The sequence below is a fragment of the Wyeomyia smithii genome, chromosome 1 (assembly GCF_029784165.1).
Source record: "Wyeomyia smithii strain HCP4-BCI-WySm-NY-G18 chromosome 1, ASM2978416v1, whole genome shotgun sequence".
Lineage (NCBI taxonomy): Eukaryota > Metazoa > Arthropoda > Insecta > Diptera > Culicidae > Wyeomyia > Wyeomyia smithii.
Window position 1 is genome coordinate 62393197 of NC_073694.1, and position 21838 is coordinate 62415034.

General features: G+C 41.8%; 1 protein-coding gene across 12 annotated transcripts in view; it reads left to right on the forward strand.

Moving 5' to 3' along the window:
- The window catches only part of LOC129733867 (glutamate receptor-interacting protein 1), a 93793-nt gene extending 76454 nt beyond the window's left edge, over nt 1-17339 (forward strand). For all 12 annotated transcript variants that reach the window (XM_055695438.1, XM_055695431.1, XM_055695433.1 and 9 more), the window contains 3 exons: nt 14796-15615; nt 15674-16682; nt 16738-17339. In XM_055695438.1, the coding sequence (XP_055551413.1) occupies nt 14796-15615; nt 15674-16682; nt 16738-16845 (1937 nt within the window). In that variant the 3' untranslated portion in view covers nt 16846-17339. The remainder of the gene's footprint in view (nt 1-14795; nt 15616-15673; nt 16683-16737) is intronic.
- The last annotated feature ends 4499 nt before the right edge of the window (nt 17340-21838 follow it).

Consider the following 21838-nt stretch of genomic DNA (forward strand, 5'->3'; position numbering starts at 1 on the left):
TGACACACGATCCGAGACGTTCCTACCCTGGCGATATTCTTGCGTCGATTTTTTTTCTGTTTTTTTTTTGACAGTAACGATCACGGGAGAAGGGCACTTTCTAGAGATCTAGAGTCAAAACATGTGTGTGACGGTTGAGATTGGAAGCGACTTTTCCAGCACGCGTCCAAATTAATTAGTTCTAAAATATGTCATCCGTCGTTGGAATACTATTTTTTTGATTTCACTATTGGCACAGCAAGTGGTGCGTTGATAATTAAGCTGATCTTGATGCACGGATGATTTGATTCTAGAATGAGTTCACCGGTGCACAGTGGGGCGACTCAATACAAAGGCTGGCCAAGCAAAAAAACTGTCCATAAACGCGACAAAAACTTGGTATTTACATAATTTTGGGGCGCTGAGCACGAATTTGGCATCCATTTTTTGTTTGGGACCGTCTATAAAGCACGAAATCCAATTTTTATTATTTTTTGGCACTTTTTTCCTTTTTCATAGAATTATATGATCTTCGACCTCAAGTAGTGCCACCGGGCGTCCTCTCCATTGAAAAAAAAAAAAACGTTATTTATGGACGACACCTCGAACTAAACAAATTTTGCCTAAATATATGTATTTTTTTATAAATAAAATAAAACAACATAAGTAATACAAACTAATTACAAATTGAAATGATGACCATCATCAACATCATCTTCCGCTGTGATCGCTAATCTGTTGTTGAATTGTTTCAAGAAAATTTGAAGTTCATTATACTTATCAGCAGGAAAAATGTCTTTCGCTGCAATTTTCATTTCTTCTAGTAATTTTCGATGTTTCATTGTTTCATATATATGTTATCTTCCTAATCCGGTTTCTATGGTTGAAAGAGGACATTTAAATACATGTATAACACCATGAATTGACAACTTACTAGACATTGAATTAGGTGGTGCCGCTGAAGTTGAAGGCTCCATAATAAAATTCAACGAATTTATGAATTTGAAAACTAAGACACTGGAATGACACAACGTTCTAAATGAATACGAAAAGATGCGGAGGGCGACGACTGTTCTTTGATTTTTTCTCATAAAGCAAAATGTGTGCTTTACTTTTGTATGCAAACGAGTGCGAAGCAAAAGCAATCTTCAAACGGGCTATTGTTAGCCGGAGTTTGATGGTATGAATTTGCTGCTAATATTTGACACTTCAATCAGTTTAGCGAATTTCATGATCATAAATTGAAAAGGGCTGAATGTTTTAGTATTGTTTTAAATTTGCAGAAAGTGATAAAGTTTGCCAAAATTAAAATTTAATAAAGATTTGTTTACTGTTTTCTTGTTTAACACTTATTTTATAACTTTTCGTTGATAAATTTTGTGATTTTTGCCCAAATTTATATTTTATCCTTACGGATTGAGTACGATATCATAAATTTTCATTAATGGGGTATCATGGTTATGATTAAAATTAATCCTGGATGAAATTTCAACTTCAAAACTAAAAACTAAAAAATCTGCTATCACTTTTTTCACGAAAGTGACAACTTGCGCAGTTTTGCGCAGCAGCGGACAATATGCATTTGAAAGCTTACGTTTTTACCTAAATTTTGAATGCAGTCACAACCGTGGCAAACTGCGGCAACTAAACTTTTAAGCTACTTTTCTACAAAAAATCAGGTTTTTTTTAAATTTTTTTAGTGTCAGGCCTACTATAACCAAATTTTACAATAGCTAATGAAAAGGGTTTGTTTTGCACAATATTTACAACAACTTTTCCTTTGACGTCAAAAAAATCCAAGCTATCATTGAAGCTACAGAGCGTTTCAAAGTAATGTACTTTTTTTTAAAAAAAAAAGACAAAAAACGTTAGTTTGCTAAGCTTTGAAAAGTCATAAAAAATTCAGATTTCATGATATTGCGCCCAAATTTTGGATTTAGACACTTGAATGTTATAGCAATAAAGGAAAAACATTATGAAACAGCTAACGAAAAAAATTTTTTTTTGGCTGATGGCCAGCGATTCCCCACTGTGCGGTGGTACTAATATGATGTTAAGTGTCTGGAAAACCCAGAAATCTTGAAAATATTAGGTTATTTTGATTGTTAAAAAAGAGATTTTTCCAAAAATCCAAAGGTATAATTTTAACTAAATTTCCTTTCTTTGTAACACATCTGAAACTTTTTCATAACATTGGTCTCTAAATTACCTTCTAATTAATCGATTGTTTCCTCATTACTGCCGATTTCCTTTTCATGATCAAATCTTAATTCTTGCTACGAGGCCATTTTTTGAGATTTTTTCTTACAATTGTTTCAACAACGTTATGTAGTAATATCTGTTGATAGTTTTCGTATTTGTGATATATTCGATGAATTTTATTCCGTTTTTTTTCGTATCAGTATGGACTTTAACAACAATTTTTTTCAACTATGTGATTCTGGATAGTATAGGTCTACTGATTAAGAAAATGACGGTAGCTTTTCTCTCTCAGGTCTAGGTGTTGAGATAGTGGTAAAAATGTTTTGAGAGCCAACGAAAGATAAAAACAGTTACTATAGTTTAAGGTAGAAATAATACAGGACACCATATCTCTGAGTTATTTCAAAGTAGCAATTCTTTAATGAACCGCTGTTAAATCGCTTCTTTTAAACAATTCGGTATTATTCAATGATCGAAAAAGTTACCTATGAGCAGGTTGTTTCAACATGTCGCGGTCTGATGAAGTCATCATCTCCGAGATTATGGGCTTAAGTGAAGCAACGGTTGACGCCAGAGCCTGACAAAGTCATTTTCAATTGACAATTATCAGGTTATAGTGTCACTTTGACCCATCGCTTTGAATTGAAAAGCTTTTGTATCATTCTCTCGTGCACTTCGTGAGACACATGAAAACTACTCGAAAGCTCTTGCTTTGATTTCGACAACTGAAGGGCTTGATAATGATACAAATGCTTTTCAATTGAAAGTGGAGATTATCACCGTCACTCTCACATAGACCTTCCTATCTGCGCTTCCATTCCACTGATACAAGTTTTATTTTTGGTTGCAAATAATCAACAAATTTCCTCCGGCCCCAAACTTTTATTCAAGTTGTGAGCCGATTTTTAGTTTTTAATTTCATCTTTTTTTCACTAAAGCAATGTTTGTTAAAACAGGTAACACAAATGAACTAGGATTCATAAGTGAAATATTTTTCGGAATTGAATATCAGTTGATTTTCTGGTTAAAAATAAATCGATTTTATAAGGATACACAACTAAGCCTGTATTGATGAGATCTGGCGTAGAAAATTCTATGAAGATTCTCAATTGAAAATGACAATGAGCGTTGATTTCCGAATTATTGATCGGAACTTGCGTGACGTATTTATTGTATGCCATTGCCGTTTTAACTGCGGCTTGCGGTATTACAAAACAATCATCAAACGACGCGATGCGGTGCTAGTTTCAATTGAGACACTGAAAAAAAGGAAAGAGTCTTTCTCTCCGTCACTCTCTCCGTCAATTGAAATAGTCATCAGCTTCATTTGAAATGATCCGATGAACAACAGACGGGAAAGAGAGAAAGAAGTGATTCGATGACAGTAACCGAAAAGAGTCAAGTGAAAATGAAACTATTCGAATCGAAATAAAAGCGCGTAGTATTCAGTTTTGTTTCGAAAATGTAGAGCCCTGGTTGACGCTGGATGAGTGGTAATGATATCCCATTAAACGAGGCCGTGCAAAAAATAGTCCAGTGGGTTGGGGTCAGGGCTGACGGAAAGTGAGGGAAAATTTGTTGCCAAACACCTGAGAGACCAACCCCAGGTTGTCTGGTTGTGTGTCCAGTCTCCAACCCATAATACTCCCCGGGACGACCGCTAGGTATTGCTTCAAGGAGCGGCTTTTATACTCTGTGCGACCTTCTGGTTCTGTCAAGTCCCTCAGCTAATTAGCTAAATAAACTGGAGACTGGCAGTTAGCTAAGACTGGCGTGTCGGTGGTCAAACTGTCGCCTGATTTGCAGCTCTAGGACCATTTGAGAGGCTGCTGCATAAACTGCTCTCCTGATGTTCGGGTCTTCACACATCCTCCGAACTAGGTTGTCCGGAGTAGTGTCTGGCTCGCTCACTACCATCATGTCGCTTCGCGCTCGCGCAATACGCGGACATACAAAGAAGACATGCTCAGCAGTCTCTTCCGAATCTGCGCACTCGGGGCACATGGGGGACCCCGCATGCTCAAACCTGTGTAGATACAGCCGGAAGCAACCATGATTTGACAGGATCTGAATCAGGTGGAAGTTAACTTCTCCATAGCGCCTTCCGACCCATCCAGATACCTTCGGAATGAGTCGGTGCGTCCATCTACCCTTCGCAGAATTGGACCATTCCTGCTGCCATCTAAACATCGAGAAAGATCTTCTGGTATCTCGTATGCATCTTGTGTCACGTTGGTCAAAGCATTCTACGTCCTTCCTAATGGCTATGATGATAGGCATCATGCCGGACTGGACGCAGATTGCGTCGTATGACGCTGTACGAAACGCACTCGCAACCCTCAGGCACATGAACCTGTAGGTACTTCTACGAACTATTACGATAACTGTTAGTACCAAGCACTTTGGACCACACTGGACACTCAAACCTAAGTATGGACAAAACCACGCTGGCAAGAAGTTGACGCTTGCTGTCATACACCGCTGAGCTATTCAACATCATTGAAGATAGTGCTGCAATAGCCGTTGAAGCCCTCTCGCAGGCATAATTGACGTGACTCTTAAATGTGAACTTGTCGTCAACCATAACTCCCAAGAGCTTCTTAGATCACTTTGAGGTAATGGTGCAGTCTCCTACTCTGGCCACCGCATGTTGCCCACATTCACGGTCATTCACAACCGTAACCTCCGACTTACGGTGCTCTAACTCCAGTATCCTGCAGTGCATCCAGTTTTTGACCTTGCTCCTGAGCGCAAGCGCTATGGTGTCCCAACTGGCGCTATTGAACGCATTCTTCACGTCGAGCGTGACGATTGTGCAATAACGTATGCCCCTTCTCTTGCCCTGGAGTGCTATCTCCGCCGTCTTGGTGTCGGAGTGGATAGCATCTAGCGTGGACCTGCCCTTCCGGAAACCGAATTGGTTACTTGCCAGATCGTTTACATCCTCCGTGTACCTAACCAGTCTGTTGAGGATAATCCTTTCAAGCACCTTGCCCGCAGTGTCAAGCAGGCAGATAGACCTGTATGCTGATGGGTCCCCTGACGGTTTCCCAGCCTTCGTCAGAGAGACCAATCTCCTCCGCTTCCAATTTTCCGGGAAGAGGCAGTCATGGAGACATCTCTGGGCGACTGCCTGAAACAGCCGTTAGCCGATAGATCGCCAGCCTGATTGCCAGGATAGGGATTCCATCCAGTTCCGGTGTCTTGCTCACCTTTAGGGAGATGGCGATCACGATGAGTTCTTCATTCGCAACTAGGGAACCTGTATGCTAGAGAATCGCCAAGGCACTCACCCTCAACATCAAAAAGGGATAACAGCAATGCAAAATTATACAGCTCGCCCGTTTTGATGTTGACAGTTGCTTTAACGGTGAGTGTCTCGGCGTCTCCCCCTCGGATTGGATGTTTTGCAGGTTGGCCGACCATCTCTGGTCTGTGTCTGAGATACTGGGACGTGAAACTCAACTTCCGGAGGCCAAGGGCTCATGGCGTGGAAAGAGTTTCTTAATGACACGCACCTTTGGTCTTGGCCATTTCGTGATCGTATCGGCACTCGCGCATAGCCCATAGAAGCACTCTTTAGCGCCGATCTTGCAGAAACGAATGCTGCGCGGCACTCAATCCTCTGTTCGTCTGTTCGCGAACGCGGCATCCTCCGTCTTGCACGGAGGCATGCACTGCGGAGGTCCGCTATCGCGTCAGTCCACCAGTAAACCGGTGGCTTCCCATTCCTAGATTGGCGAGTCCTAGGCATGGTGGCGTCACACACCCGCGATAGTATGACAATTGGTTGGTCAGCAGTCGAGCGGAGCCAACTGCTTCCATCGCGCTCTCTTCTCATTGCCTTTTTGAATACTTCGGCATCGAAATGCGATGTCTTTCACCCGCGAACGGTCGGAGTGTTGGCTCTACCCGTTACTTGCTGCCTAGCGGTGTTGACTACACTATAGCAAACCGACTGGTGGGTGCTATTGGTGTAGCCATCGTCTACCCTCCAGTTCGTTATCAGTCCTGGGCTGGAGAATGTCGCACCGATGACCTATGATCTAAGATGAGCTATGCCAAAGCCCCAACAGGATCAGACCCCTCTGGTTCGTAGAGCGACTGCCTTACTCAACAGGCCAAGCGTGGAAGCCACTCACCATCTCCAATTAGGTCCGTTAGCTTCATTGATAACTGGTCGACCATCTGGGTGAAGCTTTCGGTAGACCAACGTGGCGGAGCATGGCAACTGCAGTAGAACATTCGATAGCCTTGGCAATCGCGTACCCTTCGTTTTAGGTTGAAACAACCCCGTTTTCCGGAACATATTATGCACTTGGGAATCTCCCCGCAATCCTTCGCTTTATGGCCTGCACCACCGTAACGCCTGCGTTCAGGGCTTATGTCCTCCCTCAAAGCATCTGAAGCAAACGTTCGGTTGCTGGAGTATAACCAGAGGGCATACTGACCAGCCGTCCATGCCTGCTTTTCGCCAGCTCTGTAGTCTGCGTAGAGTCCGTAAGTAATCTCCCACCTGATCGATCCACCTTGTCCGCTGTGCACTTCTCCGTCTCATCCCTGACAGATTGGTTTCAAAGACCATCTATATCGGGCTGTCGTCCGACATCCTTACGACATGACCATTCACCCGCAAGAAATTGATTTTCCACACACTTTCATTACATAAAAAAGTTTTTTCAAAAGATTAACTTTCAAACTTCAGGGCTTATTTCTCCAAACAGTATTATGTGAACAACGAAACATTTTGTATCAAAAAATTTTCTATATGTGTGTAGAAAATCCCCAACTTTTTAGAAACTAAATATGGAAAATTTGAGTCTTCTTTCATCTTTCCAAAAAAAAAAAAAACAAACATTATGTTTCAAATGATCTTGTAACCATGCATTGAAGCTGGCATGCTTATATTTTCTCGTAAAGTCATCTTAAACACCCCGCATTTACTGGTAACATTTTGATAACCTTTTTGCAAAGATAACTAGAACAAGATACCTAACTTCCATATTTTTCATACATTTTGATCATGTCCGATTTCGGACGGTTAGTGCTGCCATCTGATGACTTAAATTCTCATGAACGGGTCACTATGAGCAAAACCGATTTATCGTGCATAGTCCGTCATCGATCGTTGAACTGTTCAAGATTGTATATGAAAAAAATGTAGCAGTTTGATCAGCTCGACGCTTAAGATAATATGCAGATTAATGATATTGTCATTTTTTGCACTCAATGCTATTGCTCTAGTGGTTAATGACTGGACCATAGGCGCATAAAAGTTCCCACTAGTGAACCTCAGCCTTCCAGCTACCGTACCCCTACCTTCTCGTGGTACCAACTGATGTGCGAGTAACCAGTGGAAAGATCGGGTAACCAACCCTGGTGGGACTGCTGGTCGCATGCTGACAGGGGGCGGGGCTTCCTTCCTCGGAAGGGAGTTTCCTGGGATCGACACCCAAAGAAGCGTTCTAAGTAACGCAGTGTGCTTCTCAAGTCCTGATAGTGCCCGGGACTCTAAATAATGGCACTACGATGGCCCTCCTGCGACATGGTGGGGTTGGTCGCTGGCCTTGCAAGCCCGCACCAATAAAGACAACAGCAACGAACGCAATAACGTTAAGTACGGACCGGAACAATCGGCTAGGACCTGGGCAACGAAAACGGACTAACGATTGGATTCTCGGAACATGGAACTGCCGATCTCTCAACTTCCTAGGAAGTACCCTCGTGCTTTCCGAGGAATTGAAGACCCGCAAGTTCAACATCGTAGCGCTGCAGGAGGTATGCTGGAAGGGGACGATGGTGCGTACGTACAGGGATGGTCACACCATCTACCAGAGTTGTGGAAGCACACATGAGCTGGGAACAGCTTTTATAGTGATGGGAGAGATGCAGAAGCGGGTGATCGGGTGGTGGCCAATCAGCCCTAGAATGTGCAGGTTGAGGATTAAAGGCCGTTTCTTCAACATTAGTATTATCAACGTGCATAGCCCACACCTCGGAAGTACCGATTACGACAAGGACGAATTCTACGCGCAGTTGAAGAGTGAATATGACCGCTGCCCAAAACATGATGTCAAGATCATCATCGGGGATTACAACGCTCAGGTTGGCCAGGAGGAGGAGTACAGACCGGTGATTGGACGATTCAGTGCACACCAGCTGACGAATGAAAATGGCCTCAGACTAATCGACTTCGCCACCTCCAAGAACATGGCCATACGTAGCACCTTCTTCCAGCATAGCCTCCACCATAGACTCACCTGGAGATCACCGAATAGAACAGAAACACAAATCGACCACGTTTTGATAGATGGTCGGCACTTCTCGGACATTATAGATATCAGATCACATCGAGGCGCTAACATCGATTCGGATCACTACCTAGTGATGGTTAAGATACGCCAAAAACTATCCGTTGTGAATAGCATACGGTACCGTCGCCCGCCACGGTATAATCTCGCGCGACTGAAGCAACACGACATCGCAACACAGTACGCGTCATCGCTCGAAGCTGCTCTGCCAGAAGAGGGAGAGCTTAAAGAAGCTCCTCTAGGGGATCGCTGGAATGCCGTGAAAACAGCTATCAACAGTGCTGCGGAGGAAGTCCTGGGACACGTGCAACCGAATCGACGTAACGAGTGGTTTGACGAAGAATGTCGGCAGATTTAGGACGAAAAGAACGCAGCGCGGGCAACAATGCTGCGTAGAGCCACCCGTCAGAATGTGGAACGATATAGACTGAAACGGAGGCAGCCAGTCCAACTCTTCAAGGAAAAAAAGCGTCGCCAGGAAGAGGAGGAATATGAAGAACTCGAGCAGCTGCACCGCACACACGAAACACAAAAGTTCTACCAAAAACTCAACGGATCCCGCAGAGGCATTTTGACGGATGGTCGTGAGGTGATCGAAAGGTAGAAGCAGCACTACGATGAACACCTGAATGGCGTGCAAGCAGGAGACCACAACAGGAGCGGAGAAGACGTGGTCGGTGCAACGAACGACGAATATGTGCCACCCCCAACAATAAGCGAAGTTAAGGATGCGATCCGGCAGCTCAAGAACAACAAAGCGGCCGGAAAAGACGGCATCGGAGCTGAGCTTATTAAGATGGGCCCCGACAAACTGGCTAGCTCGCTGCATCGGCTGATCGTCGAGATCCGGGAAACAGAACAGCTACCGGAGGAGTGGAAAGAAGGGGTTATCTGCCCATATACAAAAAGGGCGACAAACTAGACTGCGAGAACTATCGAGCGATGAGGGTGTTATGAGACGAGCGGGGTTTGACATGCGGGGCACGATTTTCAACAGATCAGGTCAATTTATTTGCTTTGCGGATGATGTGGATATTGTCGGCAGAAAATTTGAGACGGTGGCAGACCAGTATACCCGACTGAAACGTGAAGCAGATAGGATCGGACTGAAGATTAATACGTCAAAACCTAAGTATAGCCTTGCAGGTGGGTCCGAGCACGACAGGGCACGCCTAGGCAATACGGTAACAATCGACGAGGATGAGTTCGAGGTGGTCGACGAGTTTGTGTACCTCGGCTCTCTGGAGAACAACGATACCTGCCGGGAGATAAGGAGACGTATTATCAGTGGAAGTCGTGCCTACTATGGGCTCCATAAAAAACTACGGTCGCAAAATCTGAGTCTTCGCACCAAGTGTATCCTGTACAAAACACTAATAAGACCGGTCGTTCTCTACGGGCATGAGACGTGGACAATGCTCGAGGAGGACTTGCGAGCACTTGGAGTTTTTGAACGTCGGGTGCTAAGAACCATCTTTGGCGGTATGCAGGAGAACGGAGTGTGGAGGCGTAGGATGAACCACGAGCTTGCGCGCCTCTACGGTGAACCCAGTATTCAGAAAGTGGATAAAGCTGGAAGGATACGCTGGGCAGGGCATGTAGCTAGAATGCCGGATAGCTACCCTGCAAAATAGCTACCCTGGATAGCTACCCTGGAGTTCGCTTCAAATCCGGCGGGAACGAGAAGGCGAGGGGCACAACGAGCGAGATGGGTGGATCAGATGGAGCACGATCTGCAAAGTACCGGGTGCCCGTGGAACTGGAGGCAGGCAGCCATGGACCGAGTGAATTGGCGGAACCACGTTATGCAGGCCATGTCTTAGGACGTACGGCCATCTAAGTAAGTAAGTAAGTAAGCTATTGCCATATTTTTTGCACTTCAAAGTACAAAAGAAAAGTGTGAAATTGTCTGCTAGAGTGGGGGTTTATATTGAGGGGTTATATATTTCTACCAAAACTTAAAGTTTGATATATCGCAATCCAGGTTTCAGAACCATTGTGAATTCGGTCAGGTTCATCGGGACACTCGATTTTTGCTTTATTAACCTCGGCAGTGGAAAACTTGACTGTAGAGCGTGCTCATAGCGGTTATCAGGAAGTTAATTTTTAATGATGCGCCGAGAATTCTTGATTCTTCCGGAAAGTTTCATGTTTGAGAACTAAACATTATCATTTTTCGGATGGTAGCACCGTACAGTCGTCCACATGGATACTGAAAAAATTGTTTCAACTTTTAGCAGTCATGCCTTGGCCTTGTCGTCAGTTGATTTTGACGTTAAGTATACATCATATTAACAGTGTATAAATTAGTTCGACTTTTGCTCACGCGTAGCGACAATCATGTCCGATGAATCTGCAAGAGTCAGGTATCTTGTTCTAGTCATCTTTGCTGTTTGGTAATCCAAAAGTTATTTGGTTTAAAAATACGCATTTTGGACCTTAAACCAGCAAACTATTTTATATTTTTGTTTCTCTAAAAGTGCTAAATATGAAGATATGGAATTTTATGAAGAATTTGAGTATTAAATCAAAACTTCAGATCTTACTTCTCTTGTAGCTCATTGACCTCATTCACGAGGTTAAGATCATTGGGGCATTTGTTTCTTACACAATGTAAAGTATACGGTTAAAATAACAACATTATTTTTGTCGTTTGATACTTTCTAGTAGTTGAAAATTCAACGCCCAAGCAAAATTTACGTCGGCTGTGAGATAGGATTGTGAAGTAGGTCATCAAAATCTTAAAATTCAAATGATTCGGACATTAATGTTGCTCAGTAGGTATAGACATCATAACTTGACCTGTTAAGTCTGTCAAACTTCTATAGATATGAAATCCGAGTCTGAAACTTCATAACACACAATTCACGATTCCTATTTCAAGCAAAATATAGTCGCAATAAAAAACTTTACGGTCTTCACTAGACCGTGCAGTTTGGCAACGTAATTAAACTTGTCTCAAATAGTGTGACAACATTTCGGATTTGTTCAAATGTCATTAGGTCGCGCTGCTGCAATAACAATAAAGTTTTCAATGGTATCGTGAACGCTACCGCTATAGGAAGATACCGAACGAATTCCGTTGATGACCCTTGAAGCCGGGCACGCAGAAATCTGCAAATCTCTCTTTTACTGATTTATTGCTTTTTTCTAGCTGTCTTATGAGTAGCCACGCGATCATAAAAGTAAAAATTGCAGTGAAGCTCAATTAAATTTGCTGTAGCTCAGAAGTGCTTTACTGCAGAATTGTTTGCTTAAATGAAGTTCTAGCCACATTTGAGTATATGTTATTGCTGGTTATTATTATTTTTTGTTGACTAATTTCGGAAACAACAAGCAACCGATTTTGTTTTTGCCTTTCTCTTAGAAAGGTATAGCAATCTCTTGCAAAACCGAAAGTATAAAAGTGCTCCAAAGGGCCGAATGGCATATATCACTCGACTCAGCTCGACGAGCTGAGCATTTTCTGTATGTGTGTGTGTGTGTGTGTGTGTGTATATGCAGATTTTTATTCTCCCTCACTTTTCTCAGAGATAGCTGGACCGATTTTCATGAAATTAATTGCAAATGAAAGGTCTCGTTGTCCCATAAGACCCTATTAAATTTCATTGTAATCGGATTTTTAGTTTAGAGGTTATGTAGCAAAATGTAAAAATCATGAAACATCATTATCTCGAAGGCTAGTCAACCAATTTGAACAAAATTGGTTTCAAATGAACGGGCTACCTGTAATACCCTTAACTTTTGAATTTCATGAAGATTGAACTTGTGGTTCAAAAGTTATGACAAGAAACGTGTTTTGAAGACTACTTAATCTCACTCATGTTTCTCAGAGATGGCTGAACCGATTTTCATAAAATCAGTGTCAAATGGAAAGTCTAGTTGCTCCATAAGACCCTATTGATTTGTTTTGCAACCAGACTATTACTTTCCCTGTTATGTTTAAAAATGTGAAATCCAGCTATGAAAAGGAACATATTCCGAAGACTACTTGAGCTCACTCACTTTTCTCAGAGATGGCTGACCCGATTTCCATAAAATTAGTGTCAACTAATAAGTCTAGCTGCCTCATAACACCCTATTGAATTTTACTGTAATCGGATTGTAACTTCGTCTGTAAAGTACCAACATGTGAAAATCACAAAACTTCATTATCTCAGAAACTACACAATTAATTTGATCAGTAGTATTATCAGATGAGCGGGCTAGTTAAGGGTTAACTGAAGAATTATGATTGAACACGTGGTTTCAAAGTTTGGCTGCCTTTTACGTTCCCATTTCATTTGATTAAAATTGAACATAAGCCAACGTTATGTATTAAATTGTTAATAAAACAACGAAAGTCTATTATTTCAAAGATTACATGACTTATTTGAACATAACTAGTGTCATACGAACGAGTCATCTCTCAAACTTACAAATAACAAACTTCATAACAATTTGATATGAGGCTCAAAAGTTATGGAAAGAAAAGAAATTCAAAGGCTATTTAAAGCTATACCTGCTTTGATTGATATATGTTGTCTCAACATAATTTAAATGTGGTTTTGTACTATTTGAACGTTCCAAATTCATTGATTCCTTGCGATGTGTTTAAAGTCTGCAAATGCACGACGAATCGGCCATAGGATATGATCAAAGTCAAAAGTGAAATCGTTTGAAATGATTGGTTTTATCGAAATGACAACATTCTCGACCTTTGGCTTCTGTACATCGCTTTAATTCTGGATATATTCATATTGGGTGGTATTCGGTCAGTTCCAGCAAACTTTCTGGCATAAATCTGACACCGGATATACTCATATTTAGTTATTTTGGTTGTTTTCCAGAAACTAACAGTGGTCGTCTTTAAATTCAAAATGGTGTCAAGGGTCAATGTTTGGTTTCTATGCATCATCTCGATTACGTAAATATCCATGTTGAGTCCTATTTGGTCATTTTCGACTGTTTCCTATAAGTTGCCATTTAGCGATTCAAAATGGTGCCTGAGGTCAATTGTTAGCTCATTGCATCATTCTGGTTCCAGAGATACTCATATTGGATGGAATTTGGTTATTTTAGGCTGTTTTTCACGAACCAGTAGTCGCCATCTTGAATTTTAAAATGGTATTTAAGATAATTTCTGGTCTCTGAGCGTCATTCTGGTTGAAGAAACACCCATATAGGGTGTAATTCGATCTTTTCCGCTGTTTCCCAGAAGCCAGAAGTCGCCAACCTAGAATCCAAAATGGGGTCTGTGGTCGATTTCAGCTGCTGTGTATCATTCTAGATCCGGAGATACTCATGTTAGACGGAAATCGGCCATTTTTGCCTGTTTTCCAGAAACCACAAGTTGCCATTCTACAATTCATAATGGTGTCTGAAGTCGATTAATGCTCCAGTGCATCATTACGATTCCGAAAATACCCATATTGGTGGTATTTGGTCGTTTGCCGCTGTTTTTCCGAAACCGGGAGTCGCCATATTAGAATTCAAAATGGTATCTGTGGTCGAATTTAGCTCCTGTGTATCTTTCTTTATCCGGATATTATTAAATTGGGTGGAAATCGTCCATTTTTGGCTGTTTTCCAGAAACCGGAAGTTGCAATCTTACAATCCAAAATGTTGCCTGAGGTCGATTATGGAACATATTTGTTACCACTAAAAACATTCACCTGCCAAATATGGTTCCATTTAGTTGATTAGTTCGCGAGATGTGCAGAAATTTGTGCAGAAACATGTGCTTCCTTAAGAGGGAGGGCGTCGAGCCATTATGGACATATTTATTACCCTTCAAAACATCCACATGCCAAATTCGGTTTCATTTGCTTGGTTTGTTCTTGAGTTGTGCAGAAATGTATGTTTCATTTGTATGAGACCCCTCCTTTCCAGAAGAGGGAGGGGTCTCAAACTATCATAGGAACCTTTATCGGGACCAAAAACCCCTACATACAAATTTTCACGTCGATCGGTTCGGTAGTTTTCGAGCCTATATGGATCAAACAGACTGACAGACCGGACTACATTTTTATATGTAAAGATATCAACATCAATATTTTAGAACCTAAAGAGTGAATATACATTTATTGGATTGAAGCGTTCATGTAAATCTATTTTTACAAATAAAAGTTGGAATGAGAAAGGCTGGGTCTGACCGCTAGGTGGATTAATTTAGGTTTTTAAAAAAACTCGGAATAATTCAACAAAGCGAAAACCACAAAAAATAGTTTAAATCGAAACACAGTCCCATTATGGAACACTCGAACACTGATAGACACAGCTGCTAATCCTAGAATCCTCTTTTCGGGCCTATTTTCTTCACAGGCATCTCATGCTCCAGCCCCAAGTACGGTTTCAACACGGTCGATTCGCGTAAGAATCTGGCGGCTAACAAAAACCGTCGACTGGTGAGAAAAAGTTCGCTTCCACAGCCGGCGGAGAATGGCGGTTCGGTCGGTGCTTTGCACCCGAACGTGGGTCTTTGCAAAGCGGAAACCATTCAGCTGGTTTTGGACTGTTCCCAGGGCTCGGGAATATGTCTGGGACCGAAGACGCCTTGTGGTCGGGGTTATATCATCGCACAAGTCTTGCCGGACTCGGTGGCCGAGCGCTCCGGCAGTCTGCAGAAAGGCGATCGAATTCTGTCCGTCAACAAGATGTACAACCTAGATGCTGGTACCATTCGACAGCTGCTGGGGGACTTCGGATCGAAAACGGCCGCAAATCACTATCACAATCAGCCACAAACTGCAAACTGGGTTGAGCTAGAGTTGGAATTCGATATGGCGGACAGTGTGATTCCCTCAAGTGGCGTGTTTAATATCAAACTGATCAAACAGAACAAGTGCGGGCTGGGCATTACAGTGAGTGGCAATAATCACGGCTCGTTTGTCGTATCGGAAGTTAAGCCAGGCAGTGCCGCTCACCGAACAGGATCTTTGAGGGCTGGAGACGTTCTGTTGGCCGTAGATAATCACCCCGTTCAGCATTACAATCTGGATCTGCTGTTGAAGGAGAGTAAGAATGAATATATCACACTGACCGTGAAACGAAACTCGCTGCCGGACTTTTTGTTTGATGCCCAGCAGAAGACCAATATGCTTTACGGCAGTACGGAAGATAATGCTTACATCTATGGAACCAGGTTGGAAATTTCGGATAACGTAATTTGAAAATGAAATTATTTTTCAATCTCATTCTAGATACAACGAATCTCCCTCGCTAAAGTCTAACAATAATGTGGATTATTTTCAAATTGAAGATCACCTCCAGCATCAGCAGCTACGGAGGCCGATGTGGAACCAGCCTACACCGACGTACGACGTCCTACCGGGGTCTGGCAGTAATCCGATGACCCAAAGTACCGGAACCCTCAAGGTAGTGCACCATTCTTCCCCTCATCAGGCTCTGAACTCTTGTAGTTCCGAGAACCTGCCCCATCCTCCCATGCAGATGCTCAATGCCGAGGGAGATCTTTGCGAGGATCGCTACGACGATATTGTGCATTATAAGATGGCCTCCATGAACATCAACAGCAACAACTACGTGGGGTTGGGTTCATCCGGTAATGGAACACACGCCGGAATAGCTGGAGGTGGTGGTGGCGGCGGTGTTCCTAGTGATCAGATTCAGCAGTTTATCTTCAATGTGCGTTTAGAACCGAAAGGAGGTCCACTGGGTATCACGCTGGCAGGCAGCGACGATCTGCAGAAACCAATCAAAATCAGTGCCTTGACAGAAGGTGGAATCGCTCATCAGAATGGTCAGCTGAAGGTAGGGGATTGCTTGTTGGCAATCAATGGGGACAGTATTTGCGGCGTACCATTAACCACAGCTACCAAGTTGTTGCACAAATTTGAGAACGTGGTTGATTTGCAAATCTCGCGGACAGAGCGTTCCGGAGGTTCTCATATTGGCCCGGGAACTAGCGGTGGAGGTGGTGGGGAAGCTCAAGCACAGGCCCTTTATGCCAAGGTTCAACGCAGGCCCCGTAGTCCATCAATTACGGATGCCTTATCGACAAACTCCAGTTCCAGTTCCGGGAACTGGCGGACCTTGCACGTAACATTGTTCAAAGATCGCGTGTATGATGACTACGGCTTCTCGGTGTCCGATGGGCTGTACGAGAGAGGAGTTTACATTAACAGAATCCGATCAGGAGGTCCGGCAGATCTCGTTGGAATGCTTCGACCTTTCGACAGGATTGTGCAGGTAAGTTCAGACTTTCTAGCACAGTGAAACAATAAACATTTTATGAATTTTATAGGTAAATGGCACAAAAACTCAGGACTTTGATTGCTGCCTTACGGTGCCCTTGATAGCGGCCGCGGGTGACAAAATCGATTTGGTAATACAGCGACCCCTGACAGAGTGACATTCACCAAACGGCAGAGCCTCCGCCATGTGGAATGCGATCGTTGCGACGTACACAAACACGCTAAAAAGAAATAAAGCAAAAAGTGCCATTTCCAAACAATAATCTTCGATTCACGTCGCCCACGTGACCTGCGTCTTGTCACCAAAGTTTACACGTATTTAGGATAGTTCCTTCTAATATTTATCCTTAATCTTTGAGGTTATTCGTTTTACAATGTTTGTTCCAACTTTTATTCATTGCTCTTCATTCATACATTTCAACGTATTTATTTATTATAATACCGATTCAATCCTTCGCGTTCAATAACAACAAACAATAAGAATATAGGATTATACACATCGTTCCGCACAATCTACTGAAGCAATTAGGACAATAATAAATAGCTAGTTGAAAATTTTCTCATCAATACAAGTTTCGTATCCAAACTTTAGTGCTCTCTTTAGAGTCACCACAAAAACGGCCCTAAATACAAAGCCATCTTTACAACTGATTAAAAATGTGTTGTTTTTTTTTGTCTTCCCCGAGATCAATTCCAGTTCCGAAAGGTTCAGCAATTCTCTTTACTCAGCACAGCAGATCCGGCTTGATAGATTAACGAGCGCATGGGGAAAATTCCAGTGTTCACTGCACTACACAAAATTGACGATTGACGTCAATCAAGGCCTGCCGGAGGTGTGTCCTCATCTGCCCTTTGACTAAATTAACTGAAAAATTGTGCAACTAATCAACTGTTTCACACGAACAAAAACCAGCAACTGCATCCCACTGTGTCGGCAGCAATAAAAATAGACAATGTAAACAATAATGAAACATGTTGTTTTTACTTTGTTAAGACAGGATCACAGGCGCTTGAAAATAAAACGGTTGGACTTTGGTCAAAACGCTATTCACAAGGCGGATTCTCACTGGTGGAGCTGATTTCAGTAACCGGTTTTCGTGCAATTTGAAATTGATATGCATACTTAAGAAAAAGGCAGTGTCAAAGTCTGAAGCGATAGTCGGAAATCCGTAAGTTTCGATGTCGACGAAACCGATTTAAATCTGAAATGTGGGGTAATAGATTTTGTTTGAATAAACCATTTTATCTACATACAATAATTTTATGGGTTCATGCGACTTGAAATCTCCTCGTTTATTAGATTAGATACTCGCTCATATTTAGAAATCGGGTTTAATCAGCTCCAAAATGCTGTCTGACTCCGGTTTTTTTTGAAGTAGAATACTTCTCTCAGGAAGTTCGGCTACATAGGGATGTGAAATGAAAATCTAAAACCGAAAAAAGTGAAAAATATGTCCAATTTTGAATGCTAATAAATCGGTTAGTATTTGATGGATTTCCTTCGTTCTTGCAGCAATAGATTGGAAAATCTTCTAAGATTCTTCCCAAAAGAAGATAATTGTAATTTTATTATTCACACTATTGTACTATTGAAAATAGTCAAGCCTTGTCAAAAACGAAAAATTCGACCTCTGATTGGTCGTTATATGATTGCTTCCCAAGCACGGTCGACAGAATCATATACCTTGCAATTGAAAACATGCTATTTGGCCTATATAAGAGCCTGTTTCAGCCGAAGCCGCTCATAATAGTTCTAGACAGCGACAACAGCAATCGTCCTTCCTTAGCAGCAGCACTAGCCCTGTGGTTGATCATCACGTCTCAGGAGCAGCGCGGTTCTTCTCAGCGTGTGTCGCCAGACTGCCATTATTCTCCCCGTGTTGGGGCAGTATGAAGATTGCCATCAGGAAATCCAATTTTGAAAATCATAATGCCTTTTTCAAAAGTCATTGAAAGTTAATTATTTTTGACAACGCAAGCAAGCATTCTGTGTTGGATCCTAGCAATTTAAATCTGTCGCACCCGTCTAATTTACTGAATGTGAAATAGCTTCCACAGAGCATGTTGTCCGTGTCCGTCGCATGTCCGTGTATCTTAATTCCCGCACTGTTAGGGCAGCTCAACAGTTGCGATCAGCAACCGATTTTGAACCGCAAAATGCCTTTTTCAAGCCAAATAAACAAGTAATTGAAGGTTAATAATTTTCTGGCATCAACACAAGCAGACATTCTGTGCGGGATGCAATCAAATTCTATTGTAATTGTCTAATTTTTACTTTATTGAGTAAACCCCCCACTGTAGGGGCAGCGCAAAGGCTGCGATCATTGAATAACAAACTGCCCTGTTAGAACGCGTTCACAAAGACAGTTGGGCCTCTGCCATGGTGAACGCGAACGCGAGCGATGGGGCGAGAAACTTTCCGTAGGTAAATAAACAACTCTCTTTACGGCTGTTCGGCATTCTGGATTTTGGCAAACAAAACTTCTGCTGGCTGTCTGATTTTCAGTGTGAAAACAGCCTTAAACTTTGTTGTCAGAGTGCCTGACTACGATTTGGTAATATTGTTTGAGTTAAATGTTTACAAAATTTTACAATATTCCCCTCTCTCCCATTCAATAAAACAGGTAATACGATGCCTTCGTCATACGCAAGTTCACCATAACTCCCGCTATCGGCGTAACACAGAGGTGCAATCAGCGTCATATCCGATTTTAACTTCAAGAACAAACTGTCAGCTTTAACCAAAAGTAAATTATCTTAATTTGAATTCATATGTACATATACTCTGACCGTTGAAACTTATTTGCGCCGCAAAGAGTTTGTTCTTTTCCTGTTCAGTGAGATCGTATTTATATGTGCAAACTGAAATTGAGTAGTACTTCAACTTCATTTGCACAGAATTTTCAATACTGCCAATGAGCGGTCAACATTTATTTGCTAGGAAAAATGACTGACACGCAAGCAGCCGGGTTATCTTTCTTGTAAAAGTATTCTACTTCAACCTTGCGGTCGTGGCTTTGCACACAACCCTCCTGTGATTTTTTAATAGGTCAATTTTCATCTAGCGTGTTGAAAGTGATACTTATTTCGTTTTTTTTTTTCAAGCGGTAAAAAAAATAATTTTGATGAAATTAAGTTAAAGTAAGAGTAGTCTAGAATATCTTGCTAGAAAATAGAAATTTAGCAAGTAAAATCGTTTCGAAAAAATGAGAATATTTCACGAGAGTACGTCAAATGCGTATAGACAAGAAATTAGAATCCAGTTGTTAACAAAAACCAGCAAAACTCAGATAAATGTGTTTTTTTTCTGTATGAACTTGCTGACTGCTACCAGAATCGTTGATCTATTGTGAGATATGCCCGGGTGTCAGCGGGATTCCGCATTTTTTATAAGAAATGCCGCTATTGAGAAGTGACATGCTTATTATTCATCCATGCTTGTGGTGCTTATTACGGGAGTCACTTCACGGTGAAATCAGAGTGGAGTGAATGAAGTCCTATTACGGGACTCCCGTAAGTGGGGAATACGTCGCAAGGTGACATCTGCCATGAAACCTGGGTTATTATGAGTGTCATATGAGTGAAGTGGAAACGGAAAAAGCGACGTTTCGCGTGGAATTATTTCACGACCATTTTGAACGGTGAAATTATTTCACGAAGATAGGGAAGTTTAAAAAACGATTGATTTGTAATCTAGTGATAATACACTAAAGTCGCTTTTTACGCGGGGGATAAATGCCGCGTAAAAAAACCGCGTAAATTCCGGAATCCGCGTAAAAAAACGCGTGAATTCCGGAATCCGCGTAGAAAAAACGCGTAAATTCCGGAATCCGAGTGAAGAGGAACCGAAATCTGCGCAAAAAAAAAAATACCGCGTAAATTCCGGAATCCGCGTAAAAAAATCCGCGTGAAAAAACCCCGCGTAAAAAGTGGCCTTAGTATAGGATTTATTTTCCAGTAACAAGGCTAATCTTATTTTTTTCCTTGATAAAAATCGACTTTCTAGGACTCACAAATTTTTGAGCTGCGGCCAATGGAACGTAAGGGAAAAAATTACCTTCAAATTTCGTTTAGTGGTAGGGCTCAAAAGTTTCCTCTTGTCGAAAAATGTCCTCATACGAAATTTCAGCTCAATCGACTTTCCGGGACTTAAAAATTTTTGAGCTGGGAAACTCGCTCATTTCACTCTCACTGTCAATCTCACTTCACGGAGGTTATTTTTGTCACCTCACTTGAGGTGGAATCGGGAATAGGTCTCGAAAAGTGAATTGAGCGTGAAAGTGAAATATATTTCACCGTGAAGTGACTCCCGTAATAAGCACCTGTGTGTAATATGGTTTTACCTTTTCTTAAACGCTTACTGTTCTAGTAACGTAGGGTAGGGGAGGGTAATTCAGGCGCACTGGTTTTTTCGGGCCATTCTCAGCATTTTCAGCTACATTTACCCGCACATATAGTAAAAGCATTTTTTTTCTGTATCAACTCACTGCGACCAGAATCGTAGATCTATTGTGAGATATGCCCGGGTGTCTGCTGTATCCCAGCAGATAAACTTATTTTAGTATTGTAGGGAAATTGGGGCAAAATCGACATTTTGCTGACATTTTACGTAGATCAGACACCTACCATTCGATTTCTGAGACTTTTTTACTCAAAATAAGATATAATTTGACCACCACTTTAAGATATTAGCGAGTCACCATTAATACTCAGAAATAATCGATATTACTTTGCTTTGTGAAATATACTAAAACTATGCCAAAGCCGGTTTTGTAGAATCACCGTTTTGAGCTCAGTTTTTGTCCGATTTAAGATCTGTTTTTTTTTTCAAAAGATGGGTAAAAGGATGCTTATATGTGGACAAACTCTTACAATTTTGATATTTGGCCTCAAAACAAAATGGCGTCGAAAAAAACCACAAAAATTACCGGTTTCTCAAAAATTCAAAATGGCGCCATTGTTGCCGCTTAAGTTGAAATATGTTCAAACTCAGGGAAATTCATTTTCGCATCAAACTTCATAAAAAAATCATACATAGGTACAAAGCAAAAAAATTGTTGCACTGTGTTATTACCAATACCGCTATTGAGAAATGGCCTGCTCATTATTGTTTATCAGTGTTTGTGTGTAGTGTGATACAACCTTCCTTTT